This window comes from Antedon bifida, chromosome 7, assembly GCF_963402885.1.
Source record: "Antedon bifida chromosome 7, ecAntBifi1.1, whole genome shotgun sequence".
NCBI lineage: Eukaryota > Metazoa > Echinodermata > Crinoidea > Comatulida > Antedonidae > Antedon > Antedon bifida.
This window is the reverse complement of record NC_136232.1, coordinates 13,487,070-13,515,028: the sequence shown is the minus strand read 5'-3', so window position 1 is coordinate 13,515,028 and position 27,959 is coordinate 13,487,070. Positions and strand designations below refer to the sequence as shown.

At 33.0% G+C, this 27,959-nt stretch overlaps 4 protein-coding genes across 4 annotated transcripts in view; 3 read left to right on the top strand and 1 right to left on the bottom strand.

The window, feature by feature from the left end:
* The first annotated feature begins 113 nt into the window (after positions 1-113).
* LOC144849192 (recQ-mediated genome instability protein 1-like) lies at positions 114-15,043 on the top strand. Its single transcript, XM_078706232.1, has 14 exons — positions 114-244; positions 1,541-1,645; positions 2,872-3,018; positions 3,319-3,429; positions 4,041-4,166; positions 4,457-4,590; positions 5,074-5,287; positions 5,833-6,109; positions 6,567-6,950; positions 7,635-7,708; positions 7,847-7,963; positions 8,277-8,318; positions 14,030-14,086; positions 14,431-15,043. Exons 2-14 carry the CDS (start codon positions 1,541-1,543, stop codon positions 14,542-14,544), a joined length of 1,902 nt encoding a protein of 633 aa, XP_078562358.1. The 5' UTR covers positions 114-244; the 3' UTR covers positions 14,545-15,043.
* LOC144849215 (ashwin-like) overlaps positions 5,428-27,959 on the bottom strand; it is a 34,559-nt gene continuing 12,027 nt past the window's right edge. The window contains exon 5 of the transcript XR_013613957.1: positions 5,428-5,440. The gene's annotated coding sequence lies outside the window, so the exon portion shown is untranslated. The remainder of the gene's footprint in view (positions 5,441-27,959) is intronic.
* On the top strand, positions 9,522-11,866 carry LOC144848244 (E3 ubiquitin-protein ligase TRIM71-like). The gene has a single exon (XM_078704958.1). The coding sequence runs from the start codon at positions 9,522-9,524 to the stop codon at positions 11,673-11,675; it is 2,154 nt and encodes a 717-aa protein (XP_078561084.1). The 3' UTR covers positions 11,676-11,866.
* Positions 15,490-27,321, top strand: LOC144847738 (dnaJ homolog subfamily C member 8-like). The gene is made up of 8 exons (XM_078704246.1): positions 15,490-15,555; positions 16,514-16,615; positions 17,214-17,270; positions 20,355-20,421; positions 20,727-20,821; positions 21,279-21,350; positions 22,018-22,185; positions 22,625-27,321. Exons 1-8 carry the CDS (start codon positions 15,496-15,498, stop codon positions 22,739-22,741), a joined length of 738 nt encoding a protein of 245 aa, XP_078560372.1. The 5' UTR covers positions 15,490-15,495; the 3' UTR covers positions 22,742-27,321.

Here is a 27,959-nt window from a genome sequence, read left to right as displayed (position 1 = left end):
CCTTGTGCGATACAGACCACGCGCACCTCATTTGGCAATGTCACTTCATTTGGCGTTACAACCGCCGCTATAAAGTTGATTTGCGCGGATTTTGAAATGCTGCCCTCAAACAATTTGAATTGAAATAAAATGGCCCCCGCGCGCCGTTTAAAATCACAACATTAAAAACCACACATTTTTCTGATTTTTGAACAATCGTTTTAGATTAATGAACCATTTATTTATGTAGCGTTTTGTTAAAAAGGTAACTAGGCCTACATGTTTTTGTTTACTTGATTTGTGATTCTAGCCAAAACTCACTTCTCCAAGCCATGCTTTTTTGAGAACTTGAGGCTGAGCCTGTCAAGTCACGAGTAAAGTAGATTTGTCTCCATCGGCCGACCGACGACAGTAACTGATCCCTACTAACCAACCACTAGCCTTTTATAGGCTAGGTAGGCCTAGCCAATTTTTTTTTTTTGTTCAGCACTTTCTTTATTGACCACCTACCAATCCCATCGTCTTTTCTCACCACTTTCCAAGAAAGGTTTCGAGGGCGGGCGGAGGAAGCCTTTGAAGTTATCGTCTCATCAGCCGAGGGGTTTTATAGGCCTAGTTTGTAATGTAAGGATAGCCGCGGCGTATAAATTAATTCATATATTATTTAATCATATTAATCATTTATTATATTGATTAATCATTTATTAATATATATTATATGTTTATACTTGTGTTAAATATTGTAATTTACATATAGATTTATACTTTTGCACTAGGGCCTAGTACAGTACCTTTATTAAAGATGATTGTCTTGAAAAAATAATTTGTTTAAATTGTTTTGTTCAATAATATTAATAATTCCATTTTATTGATGTCACATATGGTAATAGTTAAGTTATTCACTTTGACCAAGCAAAAATGTGATCGCCAACAAAATTATTTGATGAAAAAACTGTAATTTAAAGCACAAATAGTCAAATTTTCTGAGTAAATTTAAACATTTAACTCGCTGTTTATTTTGTCTATGTGAAAGTGAATAACTTCATGACATTAAAACTTCAAAGACTGATTTTATAAATCTTATATTTTTTCATGATTTTGGGTAGGGGAAATGCATCTTTAAAATTATTTGTCTAATGCCGGAAGATCGCCACAAATAATTTTAAAATAAAGTAATAAAATTAACTTGGGACTCTAAACAAGATTCCATGGAAAACTAACAATCTAGGAGGAAGGGAACGAGATGAGGGAATTCAAAGAAATCCTAAATAAAATATAGAAAACAATGTGAAATTAATTTACAGTATCTATTTATATATTATAATTGTTGTAATGCATACTTACTGTAAGTATTCGCAGAAGTACTGTAGTGCAGTTTTAGGCAGGCCCCTCGTGTATGCTCTCTTTCTCTGGTTGTGTTTTAATAGTCTGCGTTTATGTTGGTTTTCAGAGTTAAATATTACAGTTGTTACAACTAGTTCACTAGTAAAGTATAAATTGGTGAATCAAAAATACTGTACCATGGATGCATGAAATATTTCTGACTATTTCTATTTCACAGATGGCACTTGCACAAGTGAAGGGCTGGTTAAAGGCCCAATATAACATACAAGTACATGGTGAGTGGGTAGAAGCTTGCTTGGACTGGATTAAATCTGAACATCAGGTAAGACACACCTCCCAACCAGGGAGGTATACCGCCCTGTCCCAACCCTCCAGATAATCGTGTTGTCTAACCGGTCTCCTGTGAAATGCAGTTTCTGAATTTTTTGTGAAATAAAAATATCCTGATAATGTAAAAAAATGTATAATTATGCACTTGTCAATTGTATGACAACCTCAGTATATAACCCCAGGAGAGGTGCGTTATGAATGTGTCATTTTGCAAATAATTATTGACGCAGGGGTGCATCAAACAAAAAACCTAGATAGTACGTCACATCAATGAACATGATGAGGAATGATGTGTCAATGTCCGTCTCTTTACCATACCACCCACCATATTATGAACACAATAGTCACAATGTGTCCAAATGGTCGCCTAAAGGTAAGTCACCTTTTTTGATGCAGGAGTGTGTCATGGTATTCATAAGGTATGATGCACATCAGACAAATGACGCACCTCTCCCGGGGGTCGTATAATGGGTCATACAATTGAAATTACTTTTTATTACTACTAGGCTCTAGAAACATAATAATATTGTTCGAAAGATAATTATAATTATCAGAAATTCATGCATTGTTGTGAATTAAATAAGTTACTTCATTTTCCAACCTTGCCGGATGCCGGATACCATTATTTACTAATTATTGCCATATCTTTAGATTTTTTTAATAGCACCCTTAGTTTAGACATGACGTCATAAAACCACCTATATTTCATTTATGGGAGGTCTGGTATTAAAGTATTTTTTATTTATTTTATTATAATCAGTGACAATAATTAATAAGTGGACCCATACAGTAGTTTATTAAACAATGGCCTACTGTACTGTATGGAACTCTCTGGCCACTACCGAATATGTGCCATATAGCATGTATCTTTGAGCCCAGTCCACCAATTACAAGGACAGAAGTTCTGATTTTAATGGTAGCAAATGCATATTGCTTTAGGCCAGTGAAAATCAAAATCCTTCGAATGTGTAAGATTTTGGTCAACTTTTAACCAGTAATAACACAATTTTAAACAATCATCCTAATTTTTATCCAAAGTTCCTTATACAATTTAATTAAAAGAATACACAGCATAACTTAAATTGCACATTAAAGTCAAAGTGGGTCATACACCCAGGCATTTTCAAATTACAGTTGCCAAAAGTTTGTCTGTTGATGATTGTTCATCATATTTCAAATTACAGTAGCTGACAAATAGCATTAACCATTTAATTGCAGGGACAAGTTTTAAATGACAACAACCTAAATTATCTAGTGCATGAGCAATGGCTAGGTTCCGATCTCTCTGAAATAGCGCCCCCAGTGTTGCCAGATGGAATCAATAAGCAAGTGAAAACAGAGTTAAAGGGAAAATACTGCTTGCAGGTATAGAGTCATTTATGTTTTTGTCACTTTTTTGAAAGCTGTATCAATCAAAATATGTTTAATTCTCTGCTATAAACTGTGAAGACTGTAATGAATTTCTCTGTAGGTCTTTATAAGGAACGTTAGACTTGGGCTAGAATTTAACTGACGTACACAAAAATCATCAAGCGTAAAACGTCAAGTTTGCTATACTATAATATATACATTGTGTATGCGAAAATATTGGCACATACAGTAATACTGCATGTAGCAAACTGCATTCATATCATTTATGTTTCACAATGTCTTTTTTATGATCAGATGAATTCTATTGTGGATGTAAGTGAATCCGCCTACTCACAACTACAGCAAGCAAAAGGAAAAGTGAATGAAAATGTGTTAGTTACAGCTACTCAACCAACACAAACACAGGTAAGGTACATCTGTAGAGGGCCTTATATTATATATAAATGTCCTCTGTTTTATCTCTTTATGAGGACAAGTTGGAATTATGTTGACACGGTAACTCACCGCAACTCAACTAAATTGAAAGGAACAAGGGTCGGAGCACTTATGTCGACTACACTAAAGCTCACTGTAGTAACTAGTAATGGTTACCATACTGCACATGTGACGTGATTCATAGTTATATTAGAACCAGTATGCGAGAGTGATCGTCACTGGTCACAGTTAACCATACCGCACGCATGACACAATTTTTCAGTTACATTCAGTCCCAGAAAGATAGAACAACTTAACTGCGCTTATGTCAAATTATTTTGCATCTTGCGTTCAGTCACTCGAAGTGCTTATTTTATATCAACACAGTTCAGGCTTATGTCAGCATTCCTGGTCGACATACAGTAAGCCTACCTTTAGATGACAATTATTCAAATTAGAAAGAATGACTGAAACTACTGATGTTTATGGTGACCGACTACAGTAGCAGTCAAGTCAATAAAAGTCATCCTCACCAGATGTAGTATCTTGAGCAATGTTAAATTTAGAAGCAATTAATATTAAACATTTTGTAATTCTTTTAGTTCAAAAATAGTAACAAGTCCAGTAGAATGCTAATGTTATATTTGACCGATGGACATCAAAGTCTACAAGCTATGGAGTATAAACCAATACAATGTCTTAACACAAATCTACTACCAGGAACAAAGGTATAAAATTATAATTTTTTCCTGTCTACTTGATTAATTTGATGCAAGAAGTTTGCGATTGAAAGCTCAAATGTTTGTTCAGATAGATTTTAAATCCTTTTTTGTCATGTTTCTTTTTAAAAAAAAATTAATGATTCACAACCTGCTAGGATATGACAATGTTAAATTAATATGACAAATACAATTTTTTTTAATTTAAAAATTAATGTGCATCTAGGCTTGTATAGTATAGTGCATTCGACTGGTCGCTTGCGAGATCTTCAAACTACAAGTTAATTTTTTTTTTGAAGGTTGTTATAGAGGGAAGTATAACATGTAGACTAGGTGTCTTAATGCTATCAGCTGAGCACATCAAAGTACTTGGTGGAGAAGTGGATTCACTTCTTGAATCTAACTCTCAAATCCAGTTGTTGACTAAAGCTCTGTAAGTGAATTTGATTAAGTAATAGATTACCATATATAATAATGTGACTCAGTTATGCAGGGGTTTTGTAAATCTTCTGCCAGCAGATATTATCCACCTGTAAATGGTCTTTCACACCTGCTCCGGACCGGCTCCGTCAAATAAAATTGAACTTTAATGTTTCGTTTTCACAACGCGCAACATGAAGCCGCATTGTGAGTTGTGAAAACTAAACATTGAGGTTCAATTTATGTACCGGAGCCAAACTGGAGCAGATGTGAAAGACTTTATATAATAATATACTACCACCTTTACAGAATATTAAAAAGCCTTGGTAAAAGGATATGGGAAATATTTAGTTGAAGTTAAATATGTTTTTGAAAAAGATGCCTTTAGCCATCTAAGCTTACAGTAGTAACATTATGGCTGACCACATCATTATCTGGTATATCCTGAAATGTCAATGGGTTGATTTAAATTTGTTTCTATTACGACTTACTGTAGGTCAGATGAAGGCCGAACAAAAGTTCCTGAACACTTTAAAGATAGAATCACAGCAAGACCAGTTACTAATGAGCCTGACAAGCAACCATTGGTGAATAAAATGAACGGCGCCTCCACTGATGAGGACATTCTGATGGAGGATGACGATGACTTTAATGATGACATGCTGCAAGAGCTGAAGGAAATTGAACAACTGGAAAAACCACATATCCAGGTATTAATAGAATCTAGGAAGTTTAAATATTAGCAGTATGGAATAGACAGGATAATAATTAAATTATTACCTTTTCAGTTAATAATTTTTACTCTCAATCATTGAAAAACTGCATTAAGACTGCTAAACACTCCTTTCAAACTTCCAAAAGTACTAATCTGAGACTGTCTGTAAAATGTAACATAACAAAAATTCCACTATAGCGCTGTAATGAAGTTGCACATTTCAAATGATCTTAATTCCCCCTTACACTGTGTTTCCTAAATTATTTATTATAACTGCAATCCTCTAGACTGAACCAAAAGTGTCTGTCAAATACCTTCACTTTCTAAGCCACTGCACTAAATGATTTTATTAAACTATCCTAAATGCCACCCTCTAGACTGGACCAAACGTTTCTGTCAAATTACCTTCACAACTTTCTGAGGATGCACTAAACTCAATCTACCCTAATGCCAATCTAAACTGCACTAATTTCTTTCCTCAAACTGCACTAAATGTTATTCTTTTAAAATCTACAACAGCAAAATGTCATTATTTTGTAGCATCAAGCTGAAGTATGGCCCGAAGATGTTGAAGAAGAATGGCCTGATGATGATGAACAGGGGCCAGATGATAGTCGCATTTTAAATATTGCTGACAATGGCAAATCACAGGCTAATTCTGCTGGACATCAATTGCAGGATAATGGTGAAGAATGGCCAGATGATGATGATGAACAATGGCCGGATGATGGTGACCAGTGGCCAGATGCTGGTGACCAGTGGCCAGACGATGATGATCACCTTCTAGAATCTATTCCAGATGATGCGCTTCATTCAGGTAAGGAAAATGAATAGTTTTAAAATTGTTTTATTTATATATATTTAAAATTATTAGAATGTTTGGCCAATAATATCAAATTTGTTGTTGCCTGAATGGTACAGGACTGAGACAAGAGCCCTTGACAGCCACCTCTCCCAGCCATGAGCTGCTTGCTACCTGTGACCTGCCTTATGAATCAATCAAATGTAGTGATTTGTCATTCTGCATAATAATTCATTTGTCATTTTGATTAATTAATACTAATTAGATAAAATAGGAAATATTGACTTCTTAAGCTCTGTCTACACTATCTAATTTGTGTGACAAAAAAACCTGATGTGCCCATATATGGACAGGGTGATGTCTTATAACTACCATATTTAGGCACATCACACTTTTTTTGTCAAACTAGTTTAATAGTGTAGACAGAGCTTTACATCAATATTGGTCAACATTTTTCTGTTGTATATTTAAGGAGAGACAACAACAAAAGTAGTCACTGAAAGTAATATGCATTTACAAGACACAAAGCCTAAAAATCATTTAGTTTGTGAGACGAAACCTATGGTAACAGAAAGAAGTTGGAGCAGTAATTCTTCCAACTCTACATTTGGAAATTACACATCAAACAATGGAGTATTGAAATCAAGGCCAGTTGCACCTACACAAGTACAGCAGGTGATACCAAATAGACAAAAAGTACAGCCCCAGTCTGTAGTTACACCAATGATTGACCATTCAAGTCAGCCAAACATTGGACTAGACCATAATTTAAAGAGGGAAGTTAAAAAGGAAACTGATGTTGAAGATGTTATAATAATTACAGATGATGAGGAGGAGGAAGAAGACATGAACCAGTGTAAGATAAATTGATTTTAAATTTCTTCATCATTTCTCTTAATATTAATAAATATGACATATATATGAAATATGATATCATCATTGTGTTAACCAATCATTTTGACATTCTGCGTTGAAACACTGGGTCACCCAGGTGTACAAATAGGTACCTGGTATAGGTCAAAGCACCAACTGCCCTGATTACTGACTGCAGCAGTATGTTTCCATGGCTTGATCAAAATAAGCTGGGTAATAATTTAAAAAGCGTCATTTGTACATATATGTTGCCCGGAAGCTCTGCTAATTTTTCTGACTATTCTACTTCATTTTTATTTAGCTTTTTGCTCATTTTATTTTGTATCTCCATTGAGATCCAGCCACTGAAACCCACAGCATTGTGATTTTTTTCAGTAATTTGCCTTTGGATTCATATATATGTATGGAATTTGCGCTATAAAATGAATGCATTTTGACATTATTTAAATTTGAATATGCATTTTTAAAGATTGACATGATTAAAAACAATATGCAATTCATTACCACCATAATAAAAACTCTCGATCTTAGTAAAGTAAAGATAATGTTTGTGTTAAAAAAAACAACTGAACAATACTGTACATCAACATGCCGTTTAAAATTCGGTCCTCCTTTCTCTACCCTCTTTTATTCCTCTTGCTCATGCTGAATTTTTGTTTTGTCGTAGGCACCTCAACAAAATCAGAAATTATTTCTCTACAAGAATCTCTACAACTTACTCAAGGAAACTTTAAAATTAAGGTATTAAACATACTCGTTTATATTTTTCATGATTTTTGATTACTCACCTTAATTTTGATTAAATAGGTTTGGTGTTTTTTACAGCCATTGACAAATAAGTGATATAATAAGTGATACAATACTTTTTGATTTTTCTAGGGACATTTCACAACATTAATTACTGGTTTGAGTTACGACTCCTCTGGTTGGAAATTGTCAGCCACAGTAACTGATGATGATGGAAAAACAACATTGGATGTTGACCTACATGACAAGGTAGTCTTTTTCAATGATAATGTTTGCTCAAGGTGCTGTGAACTCGGTTCAAGTCATGTTAAGGCTCCTCTGTAGTAGGTTCTTTAAATTAAAGGACACACAAATGTTTTGTATACACTGAGCCTACGGTTTAAAGTCTCTCTGAGAAAACTGGTTCTCCCACCTGGACCATGGAGAGAGTGTACTGATATTATGGCAATGGGTTATTCACTTGGGCACTCACATTCAATCTGTTCAATTTCTTCATAGTTAATGTTTTTTACACTATTGTCTGTATATAAATCTCATTGTTTTATGTTATTCATTTTTGTAGGTACTTTCTCAACTTATTGGATTTACTGTTCTTGAAATGATGGTGAGTAGCATTTATATTGTTTGTCACTTTTCGTTTTATTGCATTGAATTGATCCAAATGGTAAATTTATGAGAATTCTCGTAGAGCATGGTAGAATAGATGGTTGTGTACGTTTACCCTCAGAATATAGCCATAGATTGTGATGAGAACATACTGGTATCAAGTAGACACAAACTACAGCAATTTGATAACAATGGTGTTTTTATAAAACAAATAAATAATGATGGGCTATATTTTCCTATAGGGATCAACATAATATCTAAAATACCAAAGAGAGTAGCTGTGGCAGAGTATGGAAGTAACAGAGTCAAAATATATAAATATTAATAATGTATACAACTGGGTAACAATTAATATACTGCATGCTCAGTTATCAGTATTGTGATTTATATATTGTACCTTATATTTATTTTCTTATTTATAAACATAAATTGAACACTATATTTTTATATACATTTCTAGTGAATAAAAAATATGTCATGTGATGTAATAAGTTTAATGATTTTGTTATTGAAAAGTGTAAACATCTGTAGAACTAAAACTTGAATACAGTTGAATCTGGGAAATACTGCCGTTACTAAATCAATGGTATCACCTATTTGATAATGGTTTCCCCCACTCCCACCAATCAGCTAACAAGACAACAATGTGTATTACTATCAGTAGACTTTAAACTGCAATTAATCGCTGAACATCCTTTCTTTTTATGGTATATTTGACACTGTTGTCAAAAACGGGAACAATAAATGTAAGTAAAGACAGCTGCTTTAAATTTAATTTTGTTTTGAAAAGTTGATAAAATTATTTCATGGAGTTGTAGTAATCAAACTTTACACAAATAAGCACTTAATACATAGGCCTAAACCTTCCCCAATTGCTGTAATTCAACATCGTTATCCTTGCATTAGCAAGGAAAAGAAAGAAAGTCCAACAGACTATTTTTAGAATATGACATCACTTCCTGGTTTTGCTAACATATTACAATTACTAACGTTACCCTTGCTATGAAATACTTAGGGCCTACTGCTTTTGTCACTTTCATTTAATGCTTCTGTAACTTATTATCATAGTAAGTATTATTATTGTGCTGTTTTGGTTTTTTTTGGTGTTTATAATTAATCCATGCACTGTATGTAATCATTTATATAAGTGTAACAATTCTGATTATTTATTTACAGACTTATTTGACTTTTTTTTTTACAGATGTCGGAACAAAAAGCATTACAATTCCTAGACAAAAACGATCTTGAATGTGCAATCTGTCTAGAAAGACTGACAGAACCAAAAACACTTGAGTGTCTCCATAGTTACTGTCTTCATTGCCTGCAAACTTTGATTAAAACAAGCGGCAAAATAAAATGTCCAAAATGCTGTAAGAGGTACGACGACCTAAATCAATTTGATTTGAAAGATCTTACTACAAATGAAATGTTAAGTTATCAAGTTAAATATGTTGGGAATATTGAATCTGAAAAACCACCAAAGTGCTCAAGCTGTGATAATCCGCCTGAATACTACTGCTCTGAATGTCCTATGTATTTATGTGGACAATGCATCAAACATCATAAAATAATTCCTGTATTGAAAAACCACTCATTGTACACACTGGACAAAAATGAAGGCGAAGATCTGCCACATAAATGTATGTATCACAGAGCCTGCATGCTTGAATTTTATTGCAGAACTTGTTCTAAAAGTGGATGTAAGAAATGTAAACATGTTTTACGCTGTTATCAAAATGAACATAATGTCATTCCATTCAAGACGGCTGTAGATGAGTTTAATCAAAATGCTACAAAAGTTATAAAAAGTGCAGAAGAAATCAAAGAAAAACTAGAAGAAACACGGGAGAGCTTCATAAAAGAAAGGTCCGACTTTGAGTTAAAATTAAAATTATGCAGAACAGCGATTGAATTACAAGAAGAAAACATTATTAAAAAAGCTCAGGAGAAAACAAGAGCAATGTTGATTGACCTTGACAAGATTGACAAAGAAAACAAAGGACTCATTGATGGTAGAGTTAAAAGTATTGACTCAAGGTTGTTGAAAGTTGATGAGATGTTGCCATTAATTAACACAATGATGAACAAACCAGAAGAAAGAGAAAAACTTATATCTCATGAGGCAAATATCGATGCTGTTAAAGAAGAAACTCTAAAATCAAAGTATGATGAACCAATGAAGATAAATGCCCCTAGTTTCATTCCATCTAGAAACTTAAATAGAGTGATAGATTTAGAAGGTATTGGTAAAATGTCAAATGTTGAATGTGTGTATGAGGTTGCTGAAGATAAAGTACCTATTACAGTTACGGAGGGACAGCCATTTGAAGTGAAAGTTGTGTCAAGTTCAATAAAAAGTGAGACGTCTGTATTGTCAGCCACTTTATTTGATGAATCAGGTGAAGAATCAGCCACTGAAGTAAAATACAAGGAAAGTGTAATGTACAGAATAATTGGAAGATGTCCTGAAGAAGGATATTGGAAGATGAAGATTACTGCTAGAGGAGAACAAATTAAAGGATCACCAGTGGATATCAAGGTGGAAGCACTAGGACTTGTACACACCATTGATAACATAGAAAAGCTTAAAATAGATAAACACAAAGTAGTAGATGTAATATTAGGTAAAGATGGATGTATAATTGTTTCTAGTTGCAGTACAGATTTGTTAAAGTTCAACCAAGAATATTCCTTTATTGGTAGAATAGAGGTACCAAAAGATGTAATCCTATCCTATATGCATCAAATGAGTGATGGTCACATTTTGTATAGTGATTATCTAAACAAAACTGTTGTCATGTGTGATGATAAATTTGAACAGATTTGTACATTTGGTCAAGGAACATTAAAAAATCCTCGTGGATTGACAGTGAATAAGGAAACTAGAACCATGTATGCTGCAGATTTGGAAAATCATTGTGTGTTTAAATTCAATGTTGATAATGGTGAACTTCTTGGTCAAATAGGTTCACAAGGTAGCAAAGAAGGAGAAATGAATTGGCCTGATGGAATTACTCTCACAAAGGAGGGAACCTTAATTGTTGCGGACAGTGTAAATGACAGAATACAAATGTTTGATGAAAATGATCAGTTTGTGAGAATTCTTGTAGGCAGTGGTGAGGGAGATGGTCATGTTGTTCGCCCTAATTATGTAGTCATAGATTCAGATGAAAACATACTGGTATCAAGTGATCACAAAGTACAATTATTTGATAAAAATGGGGTTTTTATCAAAAGAATAGATGATGATGGTGGATTAGATGAACCTTTTGGAATTGCAATGATCTCTAACCAACCAAGAAGGGTAGCTGTAGCAAACTATAGGTCAAACAATGTAAAAATATATAATTATTAAATAGCACATTCTCAATACTTCTGGTTAAACTAGCAGAAAAACAAACAATTTGCATACTGAATACTGTATCACTTTTACACTGGTGACCTAACAACAAATCTGTGTATTTTTTGAATAATTAGTGATTTACTTACTGTATAAAAGATAATACTTTGTTGTAGAATAATGTATTATAGTATAAAGTAATAAAAGTTACTAAAATGTAAACAAGCATATTTGTTATTTATTTTTTTCGTAAATTCAACAAAACTATAAAAGAAAGATAACAATGAGATCAAAATAAGTAAAAGGAAATATTTAGGCTTGACCACCTGATTAAATATGGAAATATTAATTTAAGGCCTGACCACCTGATTAATTATGGAAATATTTATGTAAGGCCTGACCACCTGATTAATTATGGAAATATTTATGTAAGGCCTGACACCTGATTAATTATGGAAATATTTATGTAAGGCCTGACCACCTGATTAATTATGGAAATACTTATTTAAGGCCTGACCAACTGATTTTGTGGAAATATACCACCTGATTAATTATGAAAATATTTATTTAAGGCCTGACCACCTGATTAATTATGGAAATATTTATTTAAGGCCTGACCACCTGATTAATTATGGAAATATTTATGTAAGGCCTGACCACCTGATTAATTATGGAAATATTTATTTAAGGCCTGACCACCTGATTAATTATGGAAATATTTATGTAAGGCCTGACCACCTGATTAATTATGGAAATATTTATGTAAGGCCTGACCATCTCATTAATTATGGAAATATTAATTTAAGGCCTGACACCTGATTAATTATGGAAATATTTATGTAAGGCCTGACCACCCTGATTAATTATGGAAATACTTATTTAAGGCCTGACCAACTGATTTTGTGGAAATATACCACCTGATTAATTATGGAAACATTTATTTAAGGCCTGACCACCTGATTAATTATGGAAATATTTATGTAAGGCCTGACACCTGATTAATTATGGAAATATTTATGTAAGGCCTGACCACCTGATTAATTATGGAAATATTTATTTAAGGCCTGACCACCTGATTAATTATGGAAATGTTTATGTAAGGCCTGACCACCTGATTAATTATGGAAATATTTATTTAAGGCCTGACCACCTCATTAATTATGGAAATATTAATTTAAGGCCTGACACCTGATTAATTATGGAAATATTTATGTAAGGCCTGACCACCTGATTCATTATGGAAATACTTATTTAAGGCCTGACCAACTGATTTTGTGGAAATATACCACCTGATTAATTATGGAAATATTTATTTAAGGCCTGACCACCTGATTAATTATGGAAATATTTATTTAAGGCCTGACCACCTGATTAATTATGGAAATATTTATGTAAGGCCTGACCACCTGATTAATTATGGAAATATTTATTTAAGGCCTGACCACCTGATAAATTATGGAAATATTTATGTAAGGCCTGACCACCTGATTAATTATGGAAATATTTATTTAAGGCCTGACCACCTCATTAATTATGGAAATATTAATTTAAGGCCTGACACCTGATTAATTATGGAAATATTTATTTAAGGCCTGACCACCTGATAAATTGTTTTGGAAGCATGGGAATCAACTGTGAATTACATGTACATTACATGATGATTATAAAATATAATTTTGTTACTTTTTTTTTTAAATATACTGATTTATTAAACTATTCCTGTGATGATAAATTTCATAATAAAACATCCTTAAGTTTAATGTTGATAATGGAGAATTTCTTGGTGAAATTGGTGAAGAGGGTAGCGAAGAGAGTCAAATGAGGTTACCAAGTGATGTTGCTCTCACAAAGGAACGGAACCCGATTGTTGTAGATCATTTAAATAACAGAATATAACTGTTTGATCCAAATGGTAAATTTATGAGAATTCTTGTAGAGCACGGTGCAATAGATTATATTATTAAACACATCTGCTTTTAGCAAGAGGCCATGGCCTAACCATTCGAAATGCGAGTGCTCCATTTTTGTACTTGTAGTAGAACAATTATAGACTGTGCACACCACAGGTTGATCGAACATGATCAGTCAAAACAGCCTTTCGTGCGTATGGTTGCTCACTGTGTAACAAAATGAACGTTCAAAAGGAAATTGCAGTACTTGTGTGCATATAATGATGACATTGCACTCTTGATGACATCATTAAGAGTGCACTAGAACATTTATTTAATACCATGACCCACAATCCTCCAATCAAATGACAAGAATCTACTTTGGACTGTGTTTCAATTATTAATTTATATTATCATTTTAATTATATCTAATTGCCATATTTTTAGTAATTTCAAATTCCTTTGTCTTGTTATTCATAGTTGATGAAGAAAGAAATGAAGAACAATAAAAAAGAGGTTGCAATACGGATTAAATCGGTGAGTAAACTAAAACAGTAAGTAAGAGTACTGTATATATATTCACACTGCAAAAAGTAACAACAAGTTGTAACCAATTTTGTGGATAATTTCAAAGAAAACCCTAGAGATGACTGTTTTTTTTTGTTCTGAGTTGTTACTGTGCATGATTAATTTCCCTGGTATTAAACTGACCAATCATAGAAATCAAATAGCGCCCAACTATACTTTCTCACAAGATTTCTCAAGGTTTGAAAAACGTGTAATAAATCAGGAGCTAAAAATACAATTAGATGTGAAAAGGGTATAACATAAAAATAAAGTGCAATTTCTGTATTTTCTCAAAGTCTTTCTTTTTTTCTCAGGGATTATCGCAATGCCAGGAAGCGTTGAAGAAAATGCGTTGTGTAATGGTGATAAAGAAGACCAATCTTACTGGTCATCCTTGTGTTATTGAAGTCGATTATCAAAAATCATAATTATATACACTTATATAACAGTTATTATATTACATATTATAGAACAGTTTACATAAATTACATAACCGAGCCAGATTCTGTTTGAAGTACTGTAAGGAAAATAGAAAAAGCAACCTGCGCCACCAGAGAGAAAAGAAAAAAACGGATCAAGAATCGTGAATCGGGTCGTAATCCTATCAGATTTAAATGGAGCTACGTTTACATACCCTTCGCAGAACATGAGTTACATATGTGCTTACATGTGAACATATGCAATGCTTAAAATGATGTATGTAGAATTTAGGTTAAAGTCATCATAAATCAAACACTCCCTATTAGCCAGGTGCTAGGAGATACATCCCATTATGTCATAAACTCCAAGCAAAATTAACAACATAACATCATAGCGAACCATAACCATTTTTATTCATGGTTTTTCTGAAGAAGTATGTTTTATTTAAATTCAAATTATGTATTGTACTGTATATAGAAATTAAATTATTGTATACATTGATAACATTTTTTTTGTGCCTGTATCAACTTCAGTTTAATAATTTGATATTTGTCTTTCAATTTCATATTCATTCATATTTCTTTTATGACAAATATCAAACTTTGCACTCACGTAATATTCACTAGGCCTACTAGGTTTTTGAAAATAAGAAGAAAACTTTAATGAATAATGGTAAAGCTTGGTTCCCACTAGAACGTAACGCAAGGACGTAAACGCAACGCAAGCGTTTTAACCAATGACAAGCGAATTTATAGACAGTTAGCAATCACAAGCGAATAAGCCATCGCTTGTGATTGGTCAATTCACTTGCGTTGCGTTACGTCCTTGTGTTGCGTCGCTAGTGGAAACCACGCTTTAGACTGCAGTTGCTGTTTAGTTCTCCCATAAAAAAGTTTCTCTTTATCAAAATGAAATTTGGTGCAAACGCCCTCTATACAAAAAAAGACAAAACGTTCAAGATGGCGGCTTCCTCAAGAGAAACAACAAACGATACTGTTTTTTCTTCGTTTATGACAGAGGTAGCATATATTTTCTAACTAAATAATTTTTCCTACATAAAAAAAAGCTATGGCACAAAATTGCATACCAATTTGTCATGATTGTGGAGTCCAGGCCTTCGCTGATAGAGTTAGGCCCAATAGCCAACATAAACAGCAGCATCACGGCGCATTTCATGGTGGCCATGCTGTGTGTTGGTGTAGGCCTATGCTTTTTAATCCGGCCCAACAAGGCCTAGACTAGAGGGTACCTAAGCTATGGTCCAGGTATCTATCTAGGCTCACTCTCTAGGCCTAGGATATACTACTAGGTTAGGTTAATAATGAATATTTCGATGATTTACATTGTGATGAGCTATTTAATTGACTAAAGAAATATTTTCCAAAAAATGTGTTTTTTTTTTCTAGCCTTGGCCTAAAATAAATAATCGATAATCCGGCACTTCACCCATAGGAGTCCGGAATTCATTTCTATAATTATGTAATATATTTTGGGAGAAAGGGTTACATTCATTAGAAATTATACATTTTATACAGTACTGAAATTGAATTAAGTGTTATTTATGCACTTTTCAATTGTATGACCTACTACGACCCCCGGGAGAGGTGTGTCATGGGTGCGTCATTTACAAATAATTACTGACGCAGAGGTGCGTCAAAAAACCTAGATGGTACGTCAAATCAATGACCAATGGTGTGTCAATGTCCGTCATTTTACCACCCAAAATATCATAAAAAACATGGTCACAGTGCGTCAAAATGCAAGTCACATTATTGATGCATGGGTGCGTCATGGTATTCATAAGGTATGACGCACATCGGGCAAATGACGCACCTCTCACGGGGGTTGTATAGTGGGTCATACAATTGACAAGCATTATGACAATGTGAAGTAAACTAAAGTAAGCCTACTACTAGATGAGTATTGATGTATTGTAAGTACATATAGGCTACAATTGATTGATAATTTTTTTATCAGGTAAAAGAAATAGAGAAGAAGGATTCGGTTTTAACAAGCAAACAGCAAATTGACCGTTTATTGCGTCCAGGAAGTACATACTTTAACCTTAATCCATTTGAGGTATTTATGCTAGTCATATTTTCATTAATTCACTGTTTTTCTCACGAATCTAACCCAACTTTACCTACCAGGCCATACTACTAATAATTATCCCAACCACATTTACTGTAATGTAATCAAATATCTTATATAGGGAGACAAAACTTGTCAATGTTGGTCTTGCATTGATACATGTAGTCTATAATACATGATTTAATTTTAACATTAACTTCAAATGGAATATTTTGGCATAAATTCCTTCACTTCTGTGTTATAATATTAACAATGTTATAGAAATTTCAATTTGCCTAAACAGGTGAGTCCAGAAATTATTGCCATACCAGGGAAGAGTGTAATTTCACTTTTCCATAGCCATACAAGCAGCACAGGTTCAATGCTCTTCTTGCTAACCCTACAGTAACCCATTCTCACTCCTGAGGACGATCAAAGCATATTGATCGAAATGTCAAGAAACTCAACAGTTCTTTTCAGAACTAATACACATGGTGTACCGCAAACTTTATATCAACATAAATTAAATATAGTAACCATTGTATTAAGAGATGACCACAACATAGGTTTGTATAATTACAAATGTAAACAACAATTTTTCTTGTAGGTTTTACAAGTAGATCCAGCTATGAAGGTTGAAACTATCAAAAAGCAATACAGAAAGGTAACAACACATACTTTAAATATATTACTTTTTAAAAGTATAACTGTATTAAATTTGATACCAGAATTCAATACTTATTGCAGTTACTCGGGTAATAAATAGAATGATAAAATAGTAAGTCATAATATCAGTGCGTTGATTGAAGCCAATGTAAGTTTAATTGATGATGTAGTGTGTAATCAAGTGTTAACAGGTTATTATAATAAAAGACTATAGTCCAGTCAAAAATCACCCTCACCATGGTATAAGAACGTACCCTAATAAAATTTCATCCGTAGGTTCTATGTATATAGGTAATAACATTTCTTGATGTTGCGTCTTGCAAAACTTGGGATTTTACGAGAAAATTAGACTTTTATACCCAATATAACCGCCTCATGTCGTATTATTGTGTACAGCGAATGCGACGAAGCGTGACTGAAATTACGAGACGCCGTTAGCGCCCGTTGAAAAATACATTAACAAAACTATAAAACCTACAAAATTAATAGTTTATACAATAAGTTAAGTATAGTTTACAATAAATTATATAATAAAATACATAACATATAAAGAAAACCCAAGTATAAACTAAAATATTTACAGATATGTGTTTAAAAAATGTACAAAAAAAAATGGCCTTCCATGAAATAAAGTGCGCCCTCACGCGTCATACTTTTATCGGACTTGTATGGATGGTTATACAAGGCATTAATAATAATTATACGAAACCCGATGCGGTTTGTTAGTTATTGCCTTTTTTTTACGCAAGAGGCAGAATATTTTATTTTCACAAATTTATTTATAATTTTTATCATGGAAAAAAAGGATTTTATATATTTAAACACATTACAACCTCCAGTATACCATCATGATGGATTAAGTGCATATTGTATATCTGCTAACGTGTAATGATCTCCTAGTTATCTGGTTTTATTCTAAACATTCTTTTTTTTTTCACAGCATTGCTTGCGTAAATATCACAATGCATTGCATATTTTGAACTATCATTCGCGATTTGTAATCTTAATTAGAGTAAGAACCAATCATTTAAAGGATAATACATTTCGCATAGGCCTATGCGAAAGATACTACCTCAAGTAGGTCTACTTTTCACTTTCCAACAATTATTAAGAGCGTATCAAAGGGGCTGGTTGGGATTCGTCTGAATTAACATTTTACATTTTCCCCTTTCACCCGCCGCCACCCACCGCTGCCCCCACTGCCAATGGGGAGGAGGAGCCGGTTTGATCCTCCCTGAATCCGTGTGGCCTCCACATCGTACCGATGTGTGAAGTTTGAGCCAATAAACGTCATTCATAACGATTCTTTAAGTTCGAAGTCGTCTTCCAGAATTCAAAGTATTCTAAAGTTAAAGTATTTTCCCGTTTTTCCATTCACATTTCACTAAATAATGTTGGAGTGTGATGTAAGATTCGCGAGAAACGACATACTGTATTATCCCAATTCTCCTTTTTTTAAGGCGTGATCGACGTATTAAATACATTCTAATATAAAGTTTTTTGGTGGAGAGTAGTCCTACAATGATAATTATTATTGGACATTTTATACACAAAAGCATGTCATAAACGTTCGGTTCACCTCCACGCCCTGAGTTCTCACTTGGGACGAGAAAGTAAAGCCCAAAACAAAAGTTTTTATGTGCATTTATTTCAAATATTGTTATCCGCCGAGTCCGACGCATTTTAATGCATTTAAATAATATTTAAAAAGCTTGGGAGAACACAGTAGTTTAATTTGTTGGCTTATTCAAATGCTTATAAATGCCGTTTTAAACTTAAAAGATGTAGGCTATTGTCCCTAAAAGTCAAGATGAAGATTAATTAATTAATTAATAAAACAATACATAGTTATCCGTCAGACGTCTTCGAACATTATAAAGAATCTTGTGGCAGGATTACATTTTCTAAAACACGAAATTGTCTCACACATCATACGATATGGATGCCAATAGACAATTCAAAGAAACTTAAACAAAACTAACAATCACAAGGATTAACTTTGTTGCGGGTAACCAATGAGAACATGAGACGACTTTATTCATTTAATTTTTATTATCGTATACGCGAAATGGACTGTCATTTAAAAATGATTCTTACTCAAATTAACATTGACTATAATCGCGAATATACAATGCATTGTGATATCCACGCAAGTAATGCTGTGAAAAAAAAGAATGTCCAAAATAAAACCAGATAACTAGGAGATCATTACGCGTTAGCAGATATACAATACGGCGCTTAACTTAATCCATCATGATGGTATACTGGAGGTTGTAATGTGTTTAAATATACAATCCTTTTTTTCCATGATAAAAAATAGAAATATAGTTGTGAAAATATAATATTCTGCCTCTTGCAGAGGAAATAACTAACAAATCGCATCGGGTTTCGTATAATTATCGTTTTTATTAATGCCTTGTATAACCATCCATACAAGTCCGATAAAAGTATGACGCGTGAGGGCGCACTTTATTTTATGGAAGGCCATTTTTATTTTTACATTTTTAAACACATATCTGTAAATATTTTAGTTTATACTTGGGTTTTCTTTATATGTTATGTATTTTATTACATAATTTATTGTAAACTATACTTAACTTATTGTATAAACTATTAATTGTGTAGGTTTTTAGCTTTGTTAATGCATTTTTCAACGGGCGCTAACGGCGTCTCGTAATTTCAGTCACGCTTCGTCGCATTCGCTGTACACAATAATACGACATGAGGCGGTTATAAATTGGGTATAAAAGTCTAATTTTCTCGTAAAATCCCAAGTTTTGCAAGACGCAACATCAAGAAATGTTATTACCTATATACATAGAACCTACGGATGAAATTTTATTAGGGTACGTTCTTATACCATGGTGAGGGTGATTTTTGACTGGACTACTATTTTGTACTCTCACACCACTGAGGAAGGGTTAGTTCCTATTTTTACTTTACAGTTTTGATTGAGTAAATTTGCTTTATATTTATGTAGTATCTCTATAGAGGTAACCATAACATTTTTGCCATAGTCTATTTTTCTGTATTTTGCCATTTAATTCATAATATTAAGTTGACATAACATTTGTTTTTTCAGTTATCGATATTAATTCATCCAGATAAGAATCCTGATAACAAGGAACGTGCATTATCAGCCTTTGAAAGTAACAATTATTTTATCATTTATAATTAATAATATATAAATAGCAATGGTGGATGTAGAAAAGTGAATTTTTTAATGTGAAACGACTCTTACAGATTTATAATAATTTTATAGTTTAAAATCCTTTTGTGCACAAACAAAACCATGCATTATTTGTATCAATTAGTAAATTTAAGTATGTAATTATTGTTATGAAACATCAACCTTTTGTCAATAAATTTTATCTTTGGGTAATTTAGTAAAAATTAAAAATAATAATTCCTTTATTTACAATTTATTTACATTTTGTCTTATTTGATATAACAGTCATAAATAAGGCAATGAAGAATATAGAAGATGAAACTCAAAGAAAACGTGTTCTAAATACTATTCAAGAGGCCAAAGAAAAAACAGAGTTTGATGTAAGTAATTGTGTACACGCATTAAAACATACATTATATGGTACTGTAGAAATAATGAATGTTTATGAGTTAAATGGTAATAATATTTTATGATTTGAAAGATTTACCGTTCTATTTGACAAGACAGAGCCAAGTTGAATAAAACAGTAAATTTCTGAGCTCTGGACTGGGCCTAGCAATATATGCTACATTCTATAGACTAGTTTCAGCTTCACATAATTGTGCTATTGCAAGGAAAACAAAATTGAAAAATATCTTAAACAATAATTTTAAAATGGATTAGCTCTGATGCAAATGTACTCAATACACTCATGAGTACATTTTAAATACAGAACAAGTTGTTATTGGATTGTAAACGCACAACCTCATTGACTATAAAGAAATGATTAAAACTATACTCACATTATAAAACAGATCAAAGCCATACATTGACAATATTTAAACATACATTTTTCAGCTTGAAGAAAAGAGGAAGAAACTTAAAAAGGAAGGAAAATCAACAATTATAGAAGAAGATAATCCAGAAAGGGTAAGATAAAGTCAATGAATTCATTTATAAATATTAAGTCTTCTGCACTTTCTGCACAAATTAAAATAATATAAAATATGTACTAAATGTTTTAAAACAATATAAACTCTGATGCATGTCTGTAAAATTGAGGGACTAGTGCTGTTCTGCCATACCACGCCGAGAGTGTTAAAGAGTCGCTATCCAATTGAATTTGAACAATACCATGAAAGCCCCAGTGGTCTAATGGTTAGGACATCTGCATATCAAGCAAAAGGTTCTGGGTTCATATCTTGGTTGGGCCAACTTTTTCTCATTCTCACAGATATCCTCATCTGTATCTTTTCAAATTAAAATTAAATTTATTCTGTGCCTGTTAATTAATATAATAATACCATAATATAATTTAATGTAGCTTTTCACCATTGTCTATTTATGTTCAAAACATCTAAAAAAAATTTCCTGTCAAATCTGTATTATGATATCTGTCCACATTATGGCCCATATCCAAACTGTATAAATTAATCATTAATCGTACTTGAAACATACATACAAATAAACTTACTTAAATCATTCTATCAAATCAAACTATTTAAACAACATACGTATGAATATGTGATTTGCCATGATGATCAGGTTGAGAGAGTATTTGAATAGCATTTGAAACATGTTTTTCTCTGTTTATTAGCATAAAGCTGCTCTCTACAAAACAACTGTAAAACTGTTTGCTGATTATGAGAGGCGGCGTAAGGAGTTAGAGGATAGAGAGCAACAGATAAGGAAACGAGAACGTGAGGAAGAAATTGCAAATGAAGATAAGACAAAAAAGCAAAAAGAGTGGCAGAAAGAATGGGAGGTAAGTTCAAAGGTCATCACACCTTAGGAAGGTGTATTTATATAATAGTTATGATTTTTTTACCATTTCATTTACAGTATTTATTCAACTTAAGCAGTAGTTAAAAATACTAAAGCCTCGATTGTACTGGACTTAATTCGCCAGTTAAATTGACCAGAATAAGTTCAATCCGGACACTGGCTACAATTCCCTCAGTGTTAATGTCCAATGGTTACTTTTACCGACCACTGCCTGCCCAGTAGAACTGACCATGGTCTTGTTAAAAATAACCATGCCGGCGGAAAAGTCCAATCCAAACGTGCAGTTAACTGCATGAAATTATTCAAGTGGGAACAATGGTCAAATATACAGATGGCCTTGGGTAAAGTTACCTTGGTAAAATTTACCATTTTCAAGTGCGAACAAGGCTTTAGTTAAAATTCTTATTATTTTGTTTTAGGATGGGCGAACAAAACGAGTAGATAACTGGAGGACTTTCAACGATAAAAAGAAAAAGAAGAAAAGTAGTAATAAGGGACAGTTTCGACCACCAAAGCCTAAACTTGAGCAACGATGATTGAAATATAAAGTAACAGCCCATATTGCCAAGTCTGCTATTTTCAGGACTTTATAAGAAGTATTTTGATACTGAACTTGTTTTTGTAGTTTGGTATTGTAGGTTTGTACCAGAAGCAGCCATTAACGGCTGTATATTTTGAAGGTGTGACTTGTGTACAATCCTGCATATTTTCTGGATCACAATTCTGAGATGATCCATTGGCCATTTCAAGGCCATATTTGACAATCTTTGGAAACGATCCCAAAGCAGAATACAACTTTAGCCAATATATTGGTCATTATTTTAGACCGTGGCCAAAAGTCTGTTTAATTTTAATGTTGTTTCTGAAGGAGCACAAACAACTATTAATAGTTAGAGCTACATTATAGTTGATGTTTACATGAGTTGGAATGATGGTTAGAACTTGAAGAGAAAAAATATGGATCTACTATGCGATTATTATAAAGACTATTTTTCAAGGACTTACTGATACTGTATGAAGTACAACATTGTGATTTCAATACCATGTGATGCCTTTCTGTCACTGATATCTGTTTGGCCAGATTAGTAATCAAACACTTTTTGTTTTAAATACTGCTACTGCTATTACAGCCAGCTGTTAGTAGATCATGCTTTTGATCATTATGTTAGAAATCGCAGCGAGTTTAAATGATAGATGGCAGTTTTACTTTTGCTTCAAACATGTATACAATAGGAATGCAGATCTCATCTTATACTTTGGAAAAGGATTGTACCTTGGAATGGAATTGTGATCATTAATACAGAAATAATGTTTCACAAACGATGTTTGGATTTTACTAGGGACCCCTGTAAAATCCAGCTATAGTTCATGCAAACCTATGTTTATATTTTACTAGGGAGCCCTGTAAAATCAAGCTATAGTACATGCAAACCTATGTTATATTTTACTAGGGAGCCCTGTAAAATCCAGCTATTGTAGATACGAACTTACTGTATGCTTATATTTTACTAGGGACCCCTGTAAAATCCAGCTATAGTTCATGCAAACCTATGTTTATATTTTACTAGGGAGCCCTGTAAAATCCAGATATGCAAACCTATGTTTATATTTTACTAGGGAGCCCTGTAAAATCCAGCTATAGTACATGCAAACATATGTTTATATTTTACTAGGGAGCCCTGTAAAATCAAGCTATAGTACATGAAAACATATGTTTATATTTTACTAGGGAGCCCTGTAAAATCCAGCTATAGTACATGCAAACATATGTTTATATTTTACTAGGGAGCCCTGTAAAATCCAGCTATAGTATATGCATACATATGTTATATTTACTAGGGAGGCCTGTAAAATCCAGCTATAGTATATGCAAACCTATGTTTATAGTTTACTAGGGAGCCCTGTAAATCCAGCTATAGTTCATGCAAACCTATGTTTATATTTTACTAGGAGCCCTGTAAAATCCAGCTATAGTACATGCAAACCTATGTTTATATTTTACTAGGGAGCCCTGTAAAATCCAGCTATAGTATATGCAAACCTATGTTATATTTTACTAGGAGCCCTGTAAAATCCATCTATTGTAGATACGAACTTACTGTATGCTTATATTTTACTAGGGAGTCCTGTAAAATCCAGCTATAGTACATGCAAACCTATGTTTATATTTTACTAGGGAGCCCTGTAAAATCCAGCTATAGTTCATACAAACCTATGTTTATATTTTACTACTGTAGGGAGCCCTGTAAAATCCAGCTATAGTTCATGCAAACCTATGTTTATATTTTACTAGGAGCCCTGTAAAATCCAGCTATAGTTCATGCAAACCTATGTTTATATTTTACTACTGTAGGGAGCCCTGTAAAATCCAGCTATAGTTCATGCAAACCTATGTTTATATTTTACTAGAGAGCCCTGTAAAATCCAGCTATAGTTCATGCAAACCTATGTTTATATTTTACTAGGAAATCTTGTAAGGCTGGTTTTCATTCCAATGCGTTCTAAGAATAGAAGAATTGGTTTCTCCTACTTACTACACATGTGTAATATGTGTGGCATACAGTGATCGTATCAACAATTTTCACCCTAAAATGTTTGCTTGTGTGACAACCCATTTAATAATAATCTGTTTAGTGTAAAAGAGTGTAGTTAAGCAGGGAGTTAAACATTAAGTAAACGTTTTATTTTTAGAAAGTGAATGTTTGTATTTACTATATAACATTATACAAAGATGTACTTTCCATTAGTTATTTTCATTTTGGCTTGTATTTCAATATTTTCTATTGTTTTATTTTATATTTTAATGCATTACTAGCAAACTATTTATTTATTTAAATGCAGTCACTTAAAAGTGATTAATCAGCAACATGTCTACATTCCTTCATGATTTTGCTTGAGAACATTTTTTGCACATTTTTTTTTTTAGAAAAGTACCATTGGTATTTCCAAAATTTAAACTCTACCTATTAGTATTATATTACAAGTTTATTTATGTTTTGGCATCTAAGCAATAATTAGTTAATGAAGCTGTGTCCACACACACACTAGAGAAGCGTGCATGGGACGAAGTCAAGATAATCCAAATTATATCCAAGTTACAACCAATCCATGTGCTTGTTTGAACAGTTATCGCTTAAATTCATGTTACAAAAAAATTGTTTGCTCTCTTTTTGTCAAACTAGATTGATAGTGTAGACAGTATACATAGTGTAAACTGTATTTAACTACAATAAAAAAAAGACCATGTAAACATAGTTTAATGGTCTTTCACACCTGTTCCGGCACGGTTCCGGTCCGGCGAATCGAACATCAATGATTCGTTTTCACGACGCTCCACACAGCTATGTGCCAATCGATATGCGCATAGCAGCGTGAAAACGAAACATTGACGTTTGATTGGATTTTCCGGCGCCGGACCGGAACCGTGCTGGAACAGGTATGAAAGACAACTTTATACAGGGAGTTGTAAAACTCCATGGTTTATATTGAGTTGAGATGATGATTAGCAATGGTTAAATGACGCTTCCTTCCAACCCACTGGCCCTTTAAAAATCTGCAAAAAGTTTAATTGGAAAAAAAAACTAATATGTTTTTATTTGAATGTAATTAGAAGTTTACTAGAATTTCAAGATCAATGTTATGAGGTAATACATTCGTATTGTAATGTGTTTATTTGTATTGATTTAATTCTTGTCCTAACAATGTTAATACACCTTGAATTTCATCTAAGATTTTCTAAGTACAGGGCTACCTCTAATACCAGATCTTCAGTATATTATCTAATTTTATTTGTTCAGTTTATGGCAGGACTACTTCCAATTCAAAACCACATACAGGATCTGGGTTTAGTATATTAATCTGCAAATGTGTCTGTTTTCTCTATTGGACACATTTCGTCCAGTTATAGTTTATTTCTATTGTATTAAGGATAATTTATTATCCAGCTATCATTATGTAGGGCTACAGGGGTGGATCCAGGAGGTAGCGCTAGGGGTGCTCGCTCCCCTTTTGACAAAGGGGAAAAGGCCCTTGGTTTAGTACACGGGGTCCTCCAACACTGGGTAGTTGCATTGAGGCTTCTCATGCTGTGGGGCCTCAAAATCTATGAGGCCCCTGGGTTTATCCAGTGAGTACTCATAGATGTTACACCATTAAAAAAATCCTGGATCCATCCCTGGTATTTAATAAGTATGTTATTTATTGGAAGGACACTTTATAGTCCATTTATGGTTATACATGGCTACCTCCAATTAAAAAACACATAAGACTGGCGTATCAAATCTGTTAATACAAGAAAATTGAATGTAATTGTGTCCAGCTATAGTTATGCTATAGATATACACTATACACTACGTGTATCATAATGATCGTATTATAATGTATATTTTTTATAACAATGTACTGTATATTAAGATACAATGCAAGCTGTTACTCCACATCAGAATAAATTCAATAAAGAACATGGTTGATTACTTTGAACTTTCCATGTAGTAGGGGTCTGTTTCTGCTGCATAGCGCCAAACTGTTTATTTTAAAAATATAATCTTTGAACTGAGATTTATGTTTGGTTGTTGACCAAAAAATAATATTAATAATAATATTACCCAAAATTCAATGCAATCAAGTGTTTTAGATACTACAGCTGTCAATCAAATAATGGTTTAATGGTTTTAAATTTATATAGCGCAAAATACAAATAGTCTCTATGCGCTGTTTAGCACAAGTGTTGATGTAAAATAAACCACGAAATAACTGTTCTTTTGCATTTCAGTTAAAAGTTGCACAGTGATAACCGTTAAATGGCATTCTAACCAGTTAAATGACACTTCTAACTGGTTAAATGGAATTCTAACTCCTAATAGTTTTGGTGTTTTAACCAGTATTTTTACGCTGCCATTTATTTAGTATGGTATTGAAAATTTGTCTTGTTTCTGCTGCAAAGAAATTAGGGGCAATTTATTCACACAGTTATTTAATCGGTTATTTTTTTGCAGCAAAAACAGGCCCTAAAAACTATAGTTAGTTATAATGTGTAGAAAGGATGCTGTTGCAGAGAGGTACAGTGTTCAAGCTTGTTTCTCTGCAATGTAAATAATAATAAAATATGTGAACTTTTCATCTTTTTTTGTCGTTGACTATTATTGATTATAATTATAAGCTGTGCCTAAATGATACTGGATACCAGAGTATATTCTAAATATCTCTCTAATCTCACTAGCATTCATGTATACAATTCACAAAGGCTGATGATGTCATTACAGGGTGAATTCTTTGTGAATTATACAGTACTGTACCAGTACCTGTAAATCTGATGTATACAAAAGTGTGAAGAAATTATTTTAAATGTATGGTTCTACTTTCATTTTATTGTCAAAGTTTGAAAAGGAAACTTATATTGTAGAACATTGATAATTAACCATATGACTTTGTTTATATAGAGCATTTGTGTTGTTCTGTGTGAAAGGATGAAAATGCTTGTCAATGCATCTATATACAGTACATAATAATTATACCCTTGTATTGTAAAACAGTTTAAAGATTTTGGGCCTGTTCAGGCTAGTTATTTACCCAGATAAGTTGGTTCCTACCCACCAGAGTTAATGCATCACCTCACTCACTACCAGCTTCCTGGAGTCTAATATTATGCTTGATGATGGAACGAGCAAATGACAGTGCAAATGTTAACACTGTGTTTTGAATGGGGTACTGTATATCTCTGGTCTGATGCTCTAGAATGGCATTTTGCTTTTTGTG

Excerpts from the sequence above, each read along its gene's own strand:
- LOC144849192 (XM_078706232.1), top strand. The coding sequence starts at position 1,541 with ATGGCACTTGCACAAGTGAAGGGCTGGTTAAAGGCCCAATATAACATA. Across the intron at positions 6,951-7,634 it reads GGAAGAAGACATGAACCAGT|GCACCTCAACAAAATCAGAA; the intron begins GTAAGATAAATT and ends GTTTTGTCGTAG. Across the intron at positions 14,087-14,430 it reads TTGCAATACGGATTAAATCG|GGATTATCGCAATGCCAGGA; the intron begins GTGAGTAAACTA and ends TTTTTTTCTCAG.
- LOC144848244 (XM_078704958.1), top strand. The coding sequence starts at position 9,522 with ATGTCGGAACAAAAAGCATTACAATTCCTAGACAAAAACGATCTTGAA.
- LOC144847738 (XM_078704246.1), top strand. The coding sequence starts at position 15,496 with ATGGCGGCTTCCTCAAGAGAAACAACAAACGATACTGTTTTTTCTTCG. Across the intron at positions 17,271-20,354 it reads TCAAAAAGCAATACAGAAAG|TTATCGATATTAATTCATCC; the intron begins GTAACAACACAT and ends TTGTTTTTTCAG. Across the intron at positions 22,186-22,624 it reads AGTGGCAGAAAGAATGGGAG|GATGGGCGAACAAAACGAGT; the intron begins GTAAGTTCAAAG and ends ATTTTGTTTTAG.